At 34.1% G+C, this 20,563-nt stretch overlaps 1 protein-coding gene across 1 annotated transcript in view; it reads left to right on the forward strand.

The window, feature by feature from the left end:
- Positions 1-20,287, forward strand: part of LOC111088575 — a 63,321-nt gene extending 43,034 nt beyond the window's left edge. The window contains exons 20-23 of the mRNA XM_022399102.1: positions 5,724-5,765; positions 6,074-6,121; positions 9,113-9,149; positions 18,151-20,287. Coding sequence (XP_022254810.1) covers positions 5,724-5,765; positions 6,074-6,121; positions 9,113-9,149; positions 18,151-19,091 — 1,068 coding nt within the window. The 3' untranslated portion in view covers positions 19,092-20,287. The remainder of the gene's footprint in view (positions 1-5,723; positions 5,766-6,073; positions 6,122-9,112; positions 9,150-18,150) is intronic.
- Positions 20,288-20,563: the final 276 nt, after the last annotated feature.

A 20,563-nucleotide genomic window follows, 5' to 3' on the forward strand; every position in this document is an offset into this window, starting at 1 on the left:
GTCCTCTCCAATGGACCAGGACAATCCGGACGCTGCTCAGTTGTTTCCTGAACTGCTCGAATGATTCTGTTGACTGTCGAAAGTGGGATTCCCAAATTCTGCGAAATTTGCTGCTGACTTATTCCACCATCTGTTGACCAACTATCCTTCCTCTAACAAAATCTGACAATTCGAGAGAACCTTGAATTCTAGGCATGTTGTAACACAAGATAATTAGTGTGCGGACCATTTTCATTTATATAGTGCTCTGTGAACACAAATTTGTTAGCATAAATCAGTTAAATGACGAAAAATTAGGTGTCTATTTACTTGTGATCACTCAGTGTACTTTGGATAAATAAATGTAATTTGATGTTATAGTTTGAAGTCATTCTATAAAGAAAAAAAAGGGTAATTTAGATTTATCTAGATTTTCTTTGGTGGTTACGAGGTTGATTGAATTTAACTTGTTCCATTTTGAGATATGGTAGAGAAAATAACAGATAAACTATAAAGTTTTACTGAGATAAAAACGTTTGAAATGCATTTAGAAGGTTTTATGGATTACAGGAAATTTCAGATGAGGAAAAGTATTTTTAATTTTAACATGAAAATTACTTTAGACATGGACTATTCAAAACAAAGAATCAATATATTCATGGACAAACCTTTATTTTATTTAATTAAAAATACTTCACTAAAAAATATAATTTTTTGTATGTGAAAGACATAATATTAACTGAGAGGGCCAAATTTTGAGAAGATATACACACTGAAAGTTAGAACTATTAAATCTATAAAGATTTTAAATTAATACAAAGAGGTCACGTGTTTGGTCAAATTGACCGAGCCCATGTTGAGAGAGTTAATATTCTGATACGGTACTTATCTCCATTCACAAAATTAGCTATTTACATCAGTGCTACCTTCTATATGTGAACTTTCTCTTTACCACCAGCCTTCTGCTCTCTCCTATTAGAATTGAACGATTCCAACATGTCTCTTATGCAAATCATCTTGCGTCACTTCTCCACCAATAGGAGCATGACATGCTCACGTGTCTCTCTCTATACTCCTCTACTGAACTGCCACTTCTTGTTTGGCACTGCTTGTGTTCAGAGGTGCTTTTTTTTGTTTAAATATTCATGTTCAGCTTAAGTTTCCTCATAAAGTGGTTTTCTTTATTTTATTTAGTTTTAATTTAGACTGTTTCTTCAATTAAAAAATTCCATTAGTTCCTGTTGCATTATTCTTTTTCGCTGCTCAAATTTCGTGAACTCTGAAGTTTTTGTTCCCACTTCGGGGTTCACACAAGTGACTTGCATTCTTTCTCAGGTCCCGTCCTTTTCTTCAGTTTGCCCATCTCAGGGTGGTTTATCAGGTTTGCTTCAGCCCCATATGTTTTAAGTTGGGTAGTCCGAGCAATTGCTCAACATCTGTGTGCTCTGGGGTTGAGTTTCACTATTACATGGACAAATGGCTTCTCCTGGCTTATTCCAAACTGGAGTTGGCAAGCCATACTCAGCAGCTCCTTTTAGTGGTTGCTCGAGCGGGTTGGTTAACCAAACTGAAAAGTCCTTCTTCAGACCTACTCAACATCTAATACATTTGGGGATCTTTTTTTACACTTGTATCAATTAAGCCCAGCCTTCTGTCAGATTTAGTTCTATGGAGTTGTTTGTTTGCCACACCCTCTCAGGTTCATCACTTACTGCTTGCAAGGTTCTATCGCCTTTGGAGATGTGGTCTTCAATGGCATCACTGGCCCCTCTCAGTTATGCCCATACGAGATTCCGTCAGTAGGCTCTTCCCGAGTTATAGAACTTTGCACGGGATCCTCATTCTCTTCCCATTACCCTTTCTTACCAGGCAAAATAATCTACTTTGGCGGTTGTATGAGCCACATACTTTAGTAGGCATGCCACTTCCTCCCCTGTGTCCAGATCTACATCCTTTCACTAACTCATCTCTGCTGGGCTAAGGTGCATGGGTCAACCACAAGTAAGCTTTGGGCCATAGGTCTACTTTGCATATCAATGTTCTTGAACTTCTAGCTATACATTGGGCATTGAATCACCTCCTTCTTCATGCCTGACATTCTCTAGTGATGGCTCTTTCTGACAATTCTATGGGGGGTGTCATATCTCAATTACCAAGTGAGCACTCAGTTAAGAGATCTATGTTTTCAGATGTTGGACCTCTTATACTGGGCCCAGAGGCAAAACATTCATCTTATTTCATGTCATGTGCCGAGCACTTTCACTTTTCTTGCTAATCATCTTTTTCGCCCTGACTGGATATATGTGACAGATATGTGGTTCTTAAACCCCCTTCTTTTCAGGGAGCTTTCCCCTCAGTAGTTTCTCCACACATGGATGCTTTTGCTATGAGCCTCATCTAATTTTCAGATCTTACTCTCTCATTTCTATGGGTATCCTTTGGACACTTTTGTGAGGTACTTCTATAATTCCCTTTCACCGGTCCCTCCTCCTATTAAATGTGGGATTGTAGCTAATTTTATGAGCGGAGGTAAGTACCATATCTGAAGTCATAATTTTCCTGGACTGAAAATGTATTTCTTATAAGTACTTACCTCCTATCACACTTCCTTCCCTTCCCTCCCACTTTCCTCCAGTGCTTAAGTCTTCATGCTCCTATTGGTGGAGAAGTGACGCATGATGATTTGCATGAGAGACACTTTGGAATCGTTCAATTCCAATAAGGGAGAGCAGAAGGCTTGTGGCATGCATAAAGAAAAAGTTTGCATATAGAGGGCAGCATTGAATGAAAGTAGCTAATTTTATGAGAAGAGGTATGTACCTATCAGAAATACATTTTCAGTATAGGAAAATTATAACTTTCATTACCTGTAACTGTGAATTTTTTATAATCAAGACAATGCGAAAACTAATCCATAAGTATTTCAGCTAGAGAAATAATATAAAAATTGGTTTGAGAACCACTGATATTCCTCTGTTATCTGTACTCTAATGCTAACCTGCTCTGCAAGAAGTATGTGCTCGGAGTGTTCCTTGATATATATCTTCACCTCTGAAAATGGAAGACAAACTTCTAATAGCTCCATTATTGGGTCTCTTCTGTTATTAAATAAATCAATCTAGAAATACATGTGTGCATATTTATAAAACTGTAGTTTTATTTTACTTATGTTGATGTTTGATGTAATTTTACCAACTCTTTAAAATAGTTTGTGTATCTAATATTAGTATTTTGATTTTGTACAGTGTGAAAGGTGTATGCTTATACTTTCAAAATACATATATAAATTGTTTACGTTTTACTGGAGCTTCTTCATTAAACCTTTTCGGAATTCTACTTGGTAAATTGCTAAAGTTTCTGAAAAAACGTATGCCTTTAAAGAGCATCCACTGAAAAAATCCAAGGGTAGGGTGATTCAAAAAACTGTGTTGTTTGAAGGATAATCTTGAACTTCATGCTATAAAAAACGCTTTTTTCATTTCTGTACAACTATAAAGTTTTATTATGGAGATAAATAATTATTTTAGATTCTTTGTGTGTAAGTCACTCCTCTTGTTCCTTTCAAAGGATGCCATCAGTAGTTTGGTCTCTTTGGTATACGTCTAATGTATCTGTACTTACATCAGGAGTTTTTTAGGTCATGGGACCTGGCATGACCTGGTGGTTAGGGCACTCAACTGATAATCTGTGGGTTGAAGGTTTGAATCCCTGTTGCTGAAGATGCTTGCTCTTTCAGCTGGTGTGGCATTATAATGTGACAGTCAATCCCACTATTTGTTCATAAAAGAGTAGTCCAGGAGTTGGGAGGGTGCTTTTGACTAATTGCCTTCTGTCTAGTCTATCACTGCTAAATTAAGGACAGCTAGTGCAGATAGTCCTGTACCAAACTACTAATGGCATCCTTTGAAAGGAACAAGAGGAGTGACTTACACACATAGAATCTAAAATAATTATTTATCTGCATAATAAAACTTTGGGTTATGTTTGATTGGTTAGTATATGTGGTCATTTTAGGAACTTTATTGCTATTTAATCATGCTGTTATTTACAACAGTCAAAACAGAACAATGTGTTGAGTTTTCAATAACTTTATCGCCACCTATCATACAATAACCTGTACACTGCTAAAACTCTTTGTTTATTTACCCATACATTGATTTACCCACACATACGCACTTTTATATCATCAAAAGAAGCAAAGAGGTTTAATAAAAACAACTTATATACCTTAACAGATGCATGTACTTACAAGATTTAAAAAATTTTCATAATAATCAACCTATTATGACCTCTACATTTACAGATTTAGAGAATTAGTGAGTGATAAAATATCTTTGTTAGTTTTTTGTAATTGTAAATCTTACCCATTTCTGTGTTTCTGGTGTATATTTTAAATTTGGGGGAACTTTTTACAGGCAAATTTAATGCTTAGTTTATGGGATCTACCTTGTTCTCCCTTTTTAACTGTGTAAGCTTTTTGTACATGATTTTGAAACCTGACCTTCAAAAACCACTGTATTTAAACTATCTGTGTGATTGAGATATATGGATGACATGTTTCGTATGTGATGGCATGGTAGTGATCCATTAATGTATTTCAGTTCATGCTAGAAACTGAAAATGAAGCTTGTTTGAATTACTTGGACATGAAATCGGATGGAGGATTTCTTTAGACGTTGGTGTGCAATAAAGTCTTTTCAGTTGTTATGCCACAACACAGGGAATTATTTCACTTCTGGTCACAAAAATTGTTGGCTTTTTCTACATTTATTTTCAAGGCTTTAAATATCTAAACCTATTGTAAAGATATAATGTCTGAGTTGAATCTTTTAAAGTGTTTTGCCATTCGTAGAGAGTTTAATCTTAACATTACTGACATGATTTATAACAGGTTAAAAGTATCATCACAATGTACCAGGAAATGTGTGAAAACATATTTGCCATATGCTCAGAGTATTTCCAAATAAATAGGTAATATATTTAAAAATCACAGTAAATGTAGCATAACATTGCTCCATTGTAAGTTAACAAATTTTATTGTTAGTTTTAAGAAAATTGGAACCTCATCTTGATTGTGGTTTCTCAGAAATTCCATGGAACTGTAGCTTAACTTACGTTGGTTGTCATGCAGAAATTTAAAACTTAGAGTTAAGGAACATAAACATGCTATAGATAAACATAAAGTTATTGGCTGAACATGTGGCAAGAAGTGGCTATTCTGTCAATTATCATAATATTCAATTGGCTAATAAGATTGGCCATAAGAACTAATTAAATATTAAAGAATGTTTGGAGATCATGAAAAACTGTAGTATTATTCTAAATAAAAATTTTGGTCTAGGTATCACAGAAATTAATTTTGTAAATATATTATGTAAATTTGGAGGGTGTAACATATTGGCTAATTATGTAAATTATTTAAATTTGGTATGATCATGCATCTGTTAAGATATAATTTCTCTTATTGTAACTTCCCAATCCTCATGATGACGATGGTGGTAGTTAATTCACTGCCGCAACACATAGAGAATGTCTAACAGAGCCTTATGTTCTGTTTATTAAACTTTTATTGTACAATGCGTTTTAATGTTGTGGTGTTTCTAGTTTTATTAACCTTTACACAAGTGCTGTTTTAAATCGTATTTATAAAGAAAGAAATAAGAGTTTTGGAAAAGCAGATATGTATGTGCATTTATTTGTTTATTAGCTTAATTAGCTAATTAATTGTTTTCTTTTCTTTTTAGGGTATTTTCATTTTTGTATTTTATACAGTAAAAAGTGAAAATGTGAGTACCCTTCAAATACGTTGTTTAAATTGTTCTGGAATTCACTGTATTACTAAATTATTAGTAAATGTTGAGATATATGTGTCATATTGATAACAACTTATGTAATTACTTGGTACTAACATGTGTCTATATATATAACCCCAAGATCAGTTTAACATCCTTTTATCAATGTCTCAAGTATCTTTGCTTCTGAGTATTTCTAATTGTTTCCTTGTAAATCTTAAAGTATCATTTGGAATGATTGATATATTTATTAGACCTGTAAGAGTTTATATTAACATTATGTATTCTTTTCTTTTACACAGTATCATCAAATATCTCACTGTTTTTCTACTAATGAAAAAGACATTGAAGTAAGTACTGTTCTTTTCATTGGTAGCTTGTATATTGAGCATTTAGACCTTATTAATTCCCAAACATACTGTAGTTATGTCTGTGAAATAATTTGAAGCTACTAAAATTTATTATAGATAAAAAATATGAATTTACTAGGGTTTTTAATTGAAACACGTCTCAAAAAAATGGAAAATTGAAAATAAAACTGAAGCTGCATTCTTTAAGATCTTACATCCTAGTGAACAATAAGCTAGCTGAGGTATAAAGGTACTAAATTTAGATTAATGACATGTTTGTATAGGTATATGTTTATTGTTTCAGTAAACACATGGTAAATGTTCATCATAAAGGTACTAAACTTTAGATTAACGAGATTCATCATAAAGGTACTAAACTTTAGATTAATGAGATGTTTGTATAGGTGTATGCTTATTTTTTTAGTGCTGAAAGAGTGGCTATATTTATATCACTTTATAAACATTTTATGCCAGAGACAAAATAGAAACTGACTAAAATTAAGATATCTTTCCTCTTATGACTCTACACTTTAATGCTTTTAGGACAATGTATTGTGCATTTAGAACCAAAATCTTTGTTACTCTTCATGTTTGCTTGCTAGATGTCAGTAAAGAAGTACCCTAGCTCTAATACTAGGAGCCATCAGTCATTAGTCACAGGATTTATCCACACTTAATCAAATATAAAGTCCATGATAAAACAAGAACTGCATCTTAAAAATGACACTTAGTATTACTTAAAACAGGGACTTGCCTGTGGTTTTGAGATCTTATTGGTTCATACTAAAAACATGTCAAACTTCTACAATTAAAAGCGGTAACATATCAACTTTACTTTTCTTGTCCAAGCTAGTGTTTCTCAACTCTTCACCCACACTTACAGAAAAGCAAGCTAAACAAGAAGATTTTCAACTATTACTTTCTCGTAACATCACTAAATAGAAGTGTGTCACGTTAATTAGCTCTCTTCTCAAAATCCACACTTCTTATAAGCAACGTGGACATATCTGCTACACTGTAGTTTACAAAACATTATGGACAACAAGAGACCACTGGTTCTCCAAAGGTCTCTCTGCACTCTCACCTGTGAGGAAATAAAAAAATTAATTCATTCTTTATTTTTTCAGGAAATCATCTATTTCTCTCTCAATGTTGTATAAGTTGCTGCCTTTCACTAAGTAAGCACAAAGAAGTTGGAGGTTATTATCCTATTGATTCCCTGTGTAATCTTTAAAATTGGATAAGATCACCTCTCACTCTAAGGAAGAGAAAGTAATTTAAAATAACTTATCCACATAAGATATTATCCATATCCTAGTAGCCTTCTCTAAACCATTTTTAGTAAATCAGTTTCGTTTTACAGATGAGAAGAGGTTAAAATTAACTGCAAAAGATAATCCAACTGTGTCATAACTAGTGGTTTGTATAGAGAGATACCTCTTTTGACATGTAATCAATATGTCTATAAATACATTCAAGTATTCTATTAGTTACTACTAGCAACAAAACACTACTTTGATACTTTGATTGACTTATTTCTGACAAAATCCTTTTGAGTAGTTTCCATCTATATGAAACATCTGATCAAAATTATGTTAACCTAAATGCATTGCTTTGCACTTACTTATAATTAAAGGTCATTTGCCAATTACGTCCAACTTACCAACTGATCCAAGTCATTTTGTAGTACCTCGACATCCTCAATACAACTAGAAATGTTCAAGATTTTAATGCTATCAGAAAACTTTACTAAATTATTAATTATGGCCCCTATCAGCATCATTAATGTAAATAGGGAAAGAATGAAGGCCATGTTTTGACCCCTGAAGGATGCCACTTGTAGCAAAGGTCCAGTTTGACTGGACCCAAGATTTGGTCTTCTCATATCCAAACACTCTACAATTCATTTAGTTTTCAACAGCCTTTAGCAGTGTATTTTTTTAACTAATCTTTTGTGTGACATCTTATCAAAAGATTTTTGAAATCTCTGTACACCAGGATAATAAGTATCGCTAGATAATATGTAACATCCTCAAAAGAAATTAGTGAGTCAATATTTCCTTTTATAAATCCATGTTGGCTTTCTTTCATTTTATTTCACTAAATAATTTGGTAAAGTTTCTTATATCAGACTGTCTACAATGTTTCACATTACAGAAGTAAGCGTAACTGGCAACTCTTATCAACCATCTATAAAATAAGAGAAACATTGGTAATTCTCCAATCCTTAGACACCTGTGTAATGTTTGACTACCAAAAATAAAAGAGAAAGAGAGAGGCTCGCATATCTGATCCTTAATCTCCTTTAAAACCCAAGAAATTTTTTGTGAGTTCCTTGTGATTTAACTGTTTTTGAATTTTTCAAATCTTTTGAGTTATCACCAAGGCATATCAATGCCAATATTTCATATAGAATACTCAGGGTCAGGTGAACCAGAAGCAGCTTACAACAGTGATAAATGATTCAAACTGTTTTTCACTGTTGAAGTTAACAAGTTAAGACTTCAGCTATTCTTATAAGATTTCTGTCTCAAGTTCAAAGCTTATGCCAAATAGAAATATGCATATTTTACAATTATTTACATTTAATCTGTCTTCCAGTATCTAGCAATAATATATTTTAATTTCTGTAGTTTTTATTTATTTCTAGTATTAAAATAATATATTTTACTCATGAACCATTTGTAAGGACTCATACTAAGGTGTGTCTTCAACATGCATGTATGTCTGAACAACTGAAATTAGCATTTGGATTGGGAGGGGGAAGTAGAGTTACAATTATCTCAATGCTCCAGTTATCAAGTCCAAGAAAATTGTATAGTGTGGATTTATAAAATATCAAATTTCAGTAAAATATTTTTAAAAGCAACATGTTGCTTATACATCAACTGTGCAATTGTTGTCATTTTCTAGTTTCTAATCTTTAAAATTTACTTTCCACTTCTTAAAACAGTGTTTAAGAAAAATTTTGATTGTTTTCTTCCTCATTAGGATAGTGAGGAGCAGTTCCGAAGAAATTCCTTTAAAAGTGAGTTTCCTGTATCTGTTTAAAATGTTTCCTTTATTTAAAATTAAATTGATATTTCTAAAGTTATTTTTAGAAGAGAGTAAGCTGAACAAATGAATTATGTTTTTTGTTTGAGGATGATTTCTAAAAGTTTCTGGAAGCTTATAAGTGAAAGAAAAGTAAGTATATTAAAAGGAAGGAGAATATTGGAGAATTTGGTGATAGGAATATAATTCAAATAAAAACACAGGAATAAAAAAACGAGTTTAAGAAGCTAAATTAAAACTATTTGCTTTTAAAAAGATTGGAATTGAATTAAGTTTGGGAAATGGCAACAGACAAATAAGTTAAGAATTGGCACATTGGGATAACTATAGAAGTAATTAAGATAATGAAGATGCTTGGCTGGTACATTGAGACCTGTGTGATTCATGAGGGGACATTAAAATCCTACAGCAAAGCATGGGTACTTTATGCTAGTATGAAATCAAAATGTGTATGTAGCTTTTTGCTTTGCAGCAAACAACAAACTTCTGTAATCTATACATCAGTTTGCCTTCTGTTACTACTGGATTATTAAACAACAGCTTTCAAATGCAGGAGAAGTAGATTTCAAGAATATTATCTATCACCTATAATTAGATGCTTGAGATCTATTATTTTATTTATTTACACCATACACTTCAGTGTTATGTCACTGCGGTAATTGTGTGTTATCGTTGTTTGTTAACAACACACAGATTACCTTTGTGGTTCGACTATCAACCTAACAAAGAATAATCCTAGTTCAGTAAATCATTTATAAATTACTACAGTTGGTGAATGAAGCTATTGTTTATTTTAAGAAGTGTTAAGGTGTGATTACTTTTAGTTTAATACCACAGTATATATATATATAATACAGTAGTTTATTTAAAACAGTATTTTTCATAAATTGCTGCAAAAATATACATTAATTTACATTTCTCAAAGCTATCTTAAAGAGGTAAACTGGCATTTCATGATTATAATACCAACTATATGTATTGTGTTCATGCTGTCGTGTTTTGTTATTTAATTTTTGTGTTATTTTAAATACTACTATACATACTTTTTGTTTCATTCAGATGTAAAAATTACATTTTCTTGCATACTGGATAACTACATTACTCTGGTTGAAGGTTCTTTTTCTGTAAAGGAAAGAAACAAACAGTATTTGTTTGTTATGGATTTTGTGCAAAACTACATGTGGGCTATCTGTGCTAGTTGCCCCTAATTTAGCAGTATAACACTAGAGGGAAGGCAGCTAGTCATCACCACCCACTGCCAACTCTTGGGCTAATCTTTTACCAACAAATAGTGGGATTGACTGTCACTATATAATGCCCCCCACAGCTGAAAGGGCGAGCATGTTTGGTGTGACGGTGACCTGCAGATTGCGAGTCGAGCGCTCTAACCACCTGCAGATTGTTTAGTCGAGCGCTCTAATCACCTAGCCATGCCAGGCCAACAGTTATTTGAAGGTTGGTTAGTAAAGCTTCTGTAAACATTGAGGATCGAAGGTGTAATTTAACAAACACTTTTCTATGCATGATGTTTATAATAACTAAAAATAGTACTTTGTGTATGAATACACAGTTCTCATGACAAGACCATCATTGTATTTTACATTCTTTCTCACCTTTCGACTTTCTTATCTAATATGTTATTTGTACATTTCTTCTGTAGATTGACAGACTATATTTCTTATATACACATCAAAATGCCATTATGTCAATTTCAAATATCAATAATAATGAGTCAATGTCATTTTGTTTACAAATTAATATTGTACAAGACAAAAGCAAATGTATAATATTTGCATAATGCAAGGATAAAAGAAACTCTTTACTTTATTTTAGAATATGTAACTGGTGTTTTTTTGTTTTTATTGTAAGATGTATCCCATAACAAATTACTACATTTTATATACTAATTTGCAAATTAAAAACTATATGAATTTTTAATGATGGAAATTGCTAAAAGACAAACTATTTTCACAAATATATTGTTGTTGTTTTTTTATGCCTTAACATTCTTGTGGTGAATAATAATTTAAAATTTATTATTCCATTACTTTTCAACTTGATATGTGTCACAATACAAAATTTTGTATATGTGTGTTTGTAAGTATGTAAATATTCATATAAGCATGTGTCATTCAAAACTTTTTAACTAAGCCTTAATGCATGGAATTATCTCTTATTACCATTATTTAAAAAAAGTGTTAGTGTTACAGAATTTTACTGTGAGAACACTAATGTTTCTTTCAAATGAGCATTGAATTTGATAAAAATAATGGCAATTCATTATTATGCAGTGTCATCTACACAAGCCTGTAAAACGTTTACAAGAGGGCACCCATGAAACTATTTCTTTAACACAAAATTGAACATGAAATGTACAATACGTGCATAGCTATGAAAACTGTAGTTAACAAATGAATAGCATTGTAGGTACAAAAATTTTGAATGGTTCAGCAGACTTAGCTTAGAATGTTTCTAAACTAGGCATAATCTCCAAATACAAAATCCAGACCAAGAATATCTCAAATAGTATTTTAGTGACAATATCTGAAATACTATGTCCAGTAACTCAAAACTTCAACACTAAAAATGAACTATATCTCTAAAAATTCTGGTTTTTAAAATCACTGTTTGAACTCTACCAATTAAAAGATTCACAGACTCATCTTTATAACTTAATATTTTTTATGAATTATTTTGTTAAATTAAAAAGAAGGGCAGTACTTATAAAAATGCATGGGATCAAAAAGTGTGATAAATAATATTTAAAAATAATTGGACAAAACCTTAGCACTTTTCAGTAGATGGACTTGTCTTCCTCCGGGACAAAGAGAGAACTGTTCAGCCATTTCCTTTAATAAAAACACGTTCACGTACAGAAAATATTACTGTTTTATCACTCTGTTGTTTAATTTGAAATTCCAATTTATCTATTGCACCAAAAGTTAACATTTTCTTACACTGTGAATATCTTTCCAATAGGTACTTTTGTTCCATTTCAGAACATATGCTGATCATGTGACTACCCTCCACTAATCATATTGCACCATCTATACTAGTGCAGCTATCTCACTCTACTATTCTAGAACAATTCTCACTTTTGAGAATTGGCAGGTGTAAACCAGAAAAGGTAGCATATCAGTGGGGAGGAAGGGTGGGTGAGAGGAGGTAAGTACCTATCAGAAGTATATTTCCAGTGTAAGAAAGTGTTAACTTCTGAAACGGTCTTACCTCCCTTCACCCAAAGCTAGAATTCCACGTTGCAAAGGTGGAGGAGTCAGTGAAGGTGCATCAATTTTCAATCAAGTGGAAAGTGACCACATCGAAAGAACAGGTGTGCAAGAATACGAAAAGAAAACACACCTATGGGGTGTAGCACTACTTCTGGAACAGGTATGATCAAATATGTATGTGCCAAGGGTAGTGGGTTACATCAGAGTATGTCAAGTGCAGTCCATCCAGGCAAAACATCCAGTGGAAATGCCTTTTATAAGATATAGTGATCAACAAGTGCAGTTTCTCCGGGTAAAAAAAAAAAATCCAAGGGAATTGCCTTGGATACGTAGGATTATAAAAACAAAGAAAATTTACAGATATGAGTGTGATTGTGAGGTTTTCTATAACCAGCCCATTGTCAACATACATATCATACTTAGTCCACATATGCAGCAAGCCATAGTACCAAACACAGTGAAGGTGAGCAATAGTATGTTGGCAGATAAAAACGAAATAAGTAGACGTGGATAGGGCTAAAAAAGATTGTGAATTGTATTTCAATAGGCCAAGGGCAGTCTACCTGGGCAAAAAATAGCCAGGGGAAGCACCTTGGGATACATAGGATTATGCCAAGTGCAGTCCATCCAGGCAGAAAACATCTAGTGAAAGTGCCTGACATAAGAAATTGTGATCAACAACTTTGGTCTGCCCGAGTAAAAATATCGAGGGGAAGTGCTCTGGATCCTCAATAAGTTGTTATTGTATAATCATTCTTTGGTATAGCAAAGAGTATAATGATGATAGCTCTCTTCTCGCTGAGTGGGTACACATGACCTATAAAGTCTGATTTTGTTCATTATACAAAACTCACTCAGGAGGAAACCTCCTCAGTTCATCACTCTAGCATCCGGGAACCGGAAGCGGCTAGGACTCTCATACTCTGCTAGAAAAGAAGGGGGCAATACATGCTGGGGAGTCTGGAGAACTGATAAACAAATATATATATATGTATAGACACACACCACCAGATAAGCAGCTGGTGGTCTTACAGCAATGCTCCATTTCAACAGTGAGCATTATAGAAGTATACAGATTTAGTGCTGATATAATAACAAGCATACCTGACCAGGTGACACCCACCACTAGGTGGGATCTTGAAATATGTTGTATGTCAACTAAATAAGATAAAAAAATAATAATATGTTGACTAACCCCAGTGGAAGGTGAACAAATGTATTGAAAGTTGTCCACATACCAGTCTGAATGATCTCCTCCAATGATGAGTTTCGAGCAGCTAAAGACATGGTTAGGTGACGAATTTGGTGCGAAGATGTAATTGGCAACCTTCCATGAACAAGTCAAAATATGTCAGTTGTATGAGTAGATGAACCCAAACAGTGAATGTAATAGGTGATAGAATTCCACAGAAGAAATAGATCGGAACAAGAACCATGAAAGGAGGCAGTACGAATCATATGATATGGGAGGTAATGAACTAGACAAAGTAGTCGATCCGCACTCCAATGGGAGTACAGGTGGGAAATGGAAAGTAAGGAAGTAGAAGAAAAGGCTAAACAACCTTTCAGAGTAGCCGGTGTCCAGGGAAGGAAGGCCCAATCCAGATAGAGAATAACATATGAGGAATGATAAAGGACGCAGGAAATATTAATGGCATAAATATTGGAACAACGATTACCACATGCCAGGAGGGGGGAAGAAATAGGTCATAAAGAAAAAATGGGATAAGGAACACACTGCAATGGGTTCAAAGGGAGAACCAGATAGGGCATGAAGGACAACATTGAGATTCCGATCCGACAGACATGGCTGACAGACCAGACAAAAGGAGGGAAATAATCAAGTAGGAGAAGGCTTTCTGGGAGTGGGAGAATGAAGGTGTTCGTCAGGGCAACCCTATAACAACCAACAGTTGAAACAGATAAACCCTGATCAAACAATTGGGTGAAGAACTAGGACAGGTGAGTAACAGAAGGATGGGATGGTCAGAAGCCATGGCAAATGGACTAAAGTTTGAAGTAAGACCAATCCCTCCAGTACATAAACAAGGAGGAAGGGTGATTGGTATGTGCAAGGAAAGTTTCTACGCGAGGGGTGAGTTCCTGAGCTGAGGCATCGGACCTAAAAAAGCCATGTGTGAAGATGGAATTTGGCAATGCTGGGATGAAATACGTCCAATCATGGCTGTTAGAGGATCAATTGGGACAAAAGTAAGTGCAGTGGTTGCTGTTTCAGTAAGGGCCAGAGCAGAGGGAACCATGTCTAAACCAGCCAATATGGAGCAACCAGCAGAACATATAAGGAATTGGTCTGTATAAGGGAACTTACCCTAGAGAGGAGTCTATTCAAAGGGTAGACATATATATATGAAGACCCTTCCAATCTTGATTGAAAGTGTCCATCCCCAAGAGTTGAGGGGTGAGGAACTGGAGACCAAAAGGAAGGAATTTTGACATTCCACTGAGTGGCAAACACATTCACATGTAGTTTTCTCAGCTAAGAACACACCCACAGAAATAACCAAGGATGAAGGGACCACTCCATGGAAAGAAACTGGTTGGGGTGGGATAAGCGATCAGCTACAAGATTCTTAATTCTGGGAACATGACATGCCAGAACTGTCATATTATAGTCATTGGCCTAATACAGGAGGTCCAGACTTTGAAAACACAGAGATCTGGTCTTGGTTTCCTCTTGCCTGGTGATATAGCTGACGACAGTGGAATTGTCAGAATGAACCATAACCACCTGCACCCACAGGAGTGGAAGGAAATGATACAGAGCCTGAATGAACTGCCAAAGGTTCTAGGATGTTGATATGGAGAGTAGCCTCCTCAAAAGACCACAAATCTCTTTGGAACTGAGGAAAGCCCCTCACTCCACCAAAAGTGTGCAAAACCCGTAAATATACCGAAAATTAAACAAAAACAAAGTAATAATCAAACTATAAAAGCAAATTTAAACCAAAGTAACTTAGGTGTTAAAAGAATTATATAAATATAACTTACCAAATATTCAGCAGAGAAGACATGAAAGATCAAAATTATTGAGTCCAGAAATTGGGTCCATCCACACAAGCTCACATAAACTTGCCAAACATAAGTATACCTACTGGGAGGGAGGAATACACACTGAAAAACTTACCACAGATCTCCAGGGAAGAAGAACAATAACTAACCCAGCATATTGCGTGGAGGCATGGTAACAGGTGGAAAGTGCAGTAGAAAGAAATATCCACTCGGTTGTTATATCCTTCCTCACAAAAAACGTAATGTGAAATGGAAGAAATCATCAGCCAAACGTAAGACACAAACTCCCCATCGAAATATGGCCTGTGCTTTTCCAGCAAAGATTGTCGACCCTGAGGTCTGAGGACCCATGTCAGAACCATTGTCTCCTATCACGAGAATTTCATTATTCGGCACATTAAATATTGAATTCATATGAACAAATTAAAATTTAGAGAACAGAAATATTTCGAAAACAAACTAGTAGAATCAATGTAAATCAAACACAATAAGTCAAAACTTGAAGATGAAACTGACATCAATGTGTGATCAAGCACAATAAAAATTGTGTAGTTACATGGTGTTAAAACACATGTTTAAACACTAGAATGACAATCAAGAAAGTGGGAATTGTTCTAGAATAGTAGAAAGAGCTAGCTGCACTTGTATTGATGGTGCAGTATGATTGATGGAGGGTAGTCACAAGATCAGAACATGTTCAGAAATGGTTCAAACTGATGGGGTATAAAAGAATGGTGCACCGCTAGGGAAAATTGTTTTAGTAATGCTCAGAGGGCAAACCAGGATTGAGATAGATTTGGGTAACAGGTGGTAAGGCCTTTGCAGAACAATGAATTTATTGATTAAAATATGGAATATATATAATGATGGACATAATCGACAAAACTCTTTATGTTTTTAACATGTCCCTCAGGATCCAAGGGGTGTTTTTACACTACAATTTGTTGAATATTAAAAGTAAGTTCAATCTGGAAAATCCAAAAGAGGGTAGTTTTGGATGTATCTTTTTGAGACAAGCTTTCATTTGTTAATTGATAAATTTTTAAATGAAATACAGCATCCTAAAGACTTTGTACCAGCTAGTACTAAGGTCTACCCACGGGGAGTAAATTCAGTATATATCAATAAAGTCATATTCTAAGCAGCATTAATTAAGGAATTGTCAACCTTTTAGGCTTCTGCTCTCACCTTTTTATGTTTAGCTTAAGGTGAGATACTAATGATTTCACTTGCAATTTGGTAGGGAAGATCGAAGCATCATGGTAGTCAGCAGTAGTATGAGCAGACAGGAACACTTTGAAAGCAGCTACAGACATAATATTGTACTCGGCTTGCTGCACAGTGTCTACCAAGTTGGTTCTAAGCGATTCCTGAATACCTTTGTGTATCATTTGGAGACTTTCATGCTTCTTGTACTTGGCTGTTAAGCTCGTGATGCACTGACGTATTTCAGTCACCTTACCACTTCAAGTCACTTTTCACGGCCCCAATGCTAAAAGAGTGTGGGATGTGCCTTCTTTTTAGTCAGTAAAAATATCCAAAAAATTTCAGTTCAAATTAAGAAAAACTGGATTTGATATTTATTTTTGTTTTTTTTTTCAACAAAAATGTCCCCCACTGGCTCGTGAGGGGCCTCAAAATAATATTATAAAACTCTTTAATTGTGGACATTTCAAAATTGCTTCAAATTCTGTCATCACCATAACCTCAAAAAGTTATTTCATGATCTCTGACTTTTAAATGGCGTTTGGTTTTGCCAATATAGGAGGTCTTACAGTCTCCGCACGTGTAAAGATAGACAAGCCAAGAACAATAAGGAATGGGGAGGAGATCTTTAGTAGGGAAGAAATTTTTTATGCGTGATGTGGATTTAAAAACTAATCTTAAATCAACTTGAGGGTAGTAACGACCAAGTATGCATTTAAGTTTTTTGTTTTAAATTTAAGCTTTGTTTGCCAGTATAAGGAAGACACGAGTATATAGTAAATTTAGGTACAGTTGGTATCTTAATTGGATTTGTGAGTTTCTTTGTTAGCAAGGTGTTGGTAACGTTTTCTAATAAGTGTTGTGGATAGCAGTTACGTTTCAGGATGTCATGTAAAAAAGAAATTTCAGACTGTAGATTAAGATATGTGGAGCACAGGTTGAAGCATTTCTGAAAAATCCATAATTAAATGTGTTTTTTGGTATTGCCATGTTTTTATTGTTTATTATAAAACTGTGTTTTCCACCTGGGAAACCATTTATCGTAAAAGATAATTTATCTATACGCAGTGTAATATGATCTTAGTTTTTGATACAAATTTTTGCCATTGGCAGATTTTTACAAATTAGTTTTTAAATTAATATACATCATAAAGTCAACTGATGAGTAATTTTGTAAAATTAAAGATAATACAAATAAATCTTAGACTTGTTTTTAAGGTAAAGAAAGACATGCAAGATATTTTCTTTTTTCTATCTTGTGTAAAACAGCAGTTAATATAATAGGTTTCTTTTGTATCATTAGTGTCAGTGATAAATTATGCTTACAGAAGTTATGAAACACTGTCAACTGACTTGCCCTTTTTTAATTTTAATTAGATTATTGATATGTGTCTCAGATAGTTTATGTTTTATGTTTACAGAAATAAGAGTAAATTGCTATATAGTGCTATTATAACTGAATCTCAACATATTAAATTAGAACTAATTTAAGTGTTTTATTTTTGGTAGTGTATGTAAAACCTGAAATGATGAAGGACAGCCCATACTATTTAGATGCTCTTGAAGAACTGCCAACTGAGAAAGTATCAGAGACAAAGCTACAGGTGGAGACATACAGCTACAAGAAGAGCTACAAAGAGCGTAATCATCTTGTGGCAAACCATACAAAAGGTAAGACAAATCACTCTCCTCAGAAAGTGCGAATAGACAGCGAAAGTGGAGAAACAGACACCGAGAATGAGGAGAATGTGTCTGGAACGCCACCACGTTTTCGACGTCTTCGTCCCCTATTTCAAAATACTCCAAATCCTATGCCATTTGAGCTACAGAACTTAGAAGATAGTCCAAAAAGCAGTCACCATCACTTGAAAGATTTTTGTCCTCTAGGAGGTTCTGATGGAGAAAGTGACAATCAAGACAAAAGTAACTGTTGTACCACAACAAGTTATAGCTCGCAGTCTAGCCCATCGTGTCAGCTGCATAGTATACAGTCAAATCTTGCTCACTCAGACTTTTCAGAATCAGGATCCTCAAACAGTAGCAGCCTGGAAGAACAGAGTGCCTTATATATTCCAGCTAATGTTCGACTAGGGAACTACATTCCCTATAAGCCAAGCAGCTTATTACAGCGTGAAGAGTCAGTCATCAGTGAGGAGGATGAAAATGATGAAAGCCAAGCTAGTACAATTAAACCAGCCAGTATAAACGTGAACTCACACTCTCCTTCAGAAACTCAGGTAAAGGAAAATCAAGGCAGAGCTGCTGGTGATTGTGATGATAATACAAATCCAGCCAAAACAAAAATAGGATCTTCAGAAGCTTCAAAGCATGATTCAGCTCAAGTCCTCTTACTCAGTGGTTCTCAATTTTCTTCTGCTGAAAATGATAAAGTAGGAAAACAAGTTCCAAATTCCTGTAAAAGAAAATCTTGGAGCATTACAGCTGTTTGAGTGATAAGATGTGTTTTCTTGCTGCTGATTCATGGACTTGTTTGTACACACCAGGGTAAACAATTGTGACATTTGATTAATAAATACTGAATGGGGATAAATGTATTTATTTCTTGATGTGTAAATTAAAACTGTATTATAACTCATGGTCTTTATTTTTCCCTTTCTGTCAAACAGTATAATGTTAAAATTAGATCTTAAGTGATGTGTTATCATGGCTCCACCTGTTTGCATAAATTGTAAGCAATCAAGGTAAGCCTCCCTTTAACAAAATTTAATGATGAAGTATTCCTATCATGTTTCTTTTTTTTAAAGAGTTAGTTCAAGATCTTAGGTACCTCATAACAAACTAAAATACAAAACAAAAATAAGCTGAAACTGGAATGAATGTCATCATCAGCATAGACAGTTTGACAATGTAATGTAATCTTTTTCTTTTCAACAAAGATGTAACTGTTCTTTTAAGTATGTTATTTACTTTTAAAAATAACTGTATTCCATAATCAGATCAATAGTTTACGGTGAGAATGGCACAAACTATAAAAAAAACTCTTCATGCCCTCTTCTTTTTAAACTTTGGTGAGTTTATTCCAGAATTTATCAACAGTTCTAACAGTACATTTTGTTGTAGAATAAGACAGAAAATTATATGATTTAAGAAAATGTGCAAGATATTGACTCATAAATCATAATTCCAGTCTCCTATTTGAAGCACAGGTATCTGCTTCTACTGTCAAGTTAATCATTTTTATAAAATGTTTTTGAGTAAAAAAAAAACTTTCCTAAGGTTATGTTTTGAACAAGTTAGCCTTGTATATTTAAAATAAATTGAGTTGTTCTGTGTACTAAAAATTGTATTAGTGATTTTGCAGTGATTATTAAGGCTACTTTTTTGTTGAATGTTTATGTATGTTAATCTGTTTATGTGATAAATGTATTTGATTGATTTTTAAAAATATCCAAAGGCTGGCTATGTGTTCTGTATGCAAGTTCTTAGGCTTAGTCTTTAGAAAAATGTCAGTGTTGTCAAAAAGAAAATATTGTCCAATCTATATACCCTTTGAGTCTATCCACAAAATTCATCTATTTAAGATATACCTTAAAAAAATGTAATCTGTATTTTGCTCAAAAATACTACACTGACCCTACTATTACGTAACATATAATGTTTTGGGACAACATGGGACCTATTGGTCCATCTCGGCTGTTCCATCTTCTAAACTAAACTAAAACTGTTAATGAATAAATTAAAAAAAAAATCTTAAAGCCAGCCCTTATCATTCATATAGTTATCAAGCTTTCTCTTAAACTCGCTTAAATTTACTGCCTCCACAACATCTGAAAGCAACCTGTTCCAAAGGCGAACCACCCTGCCTGAGAAATAAAATTTCTTAAACTCTTTGTGAGCCAACTTGGTTTTGTACTTGCTGCTACTCGTTTCTTTCTATAAGGAATATGTTTACCTTGAATAT

The sequence above is a fragment of the Limulus polyphemus genome, unplaced genomic scaffold (genome assembly GCF_000517525.1).
Source record: "Limulus polyphemus unplaced genomic scaffold, Limulus_polyphemus-2.1.2 Scaffold4033, whole genome shotgun sequence".
NCBI lineage: Eukaryota > Metazoa > Arthropoda > Merostomata > Xiphosura > Limulidae > Limulus > Limulus polyphemus.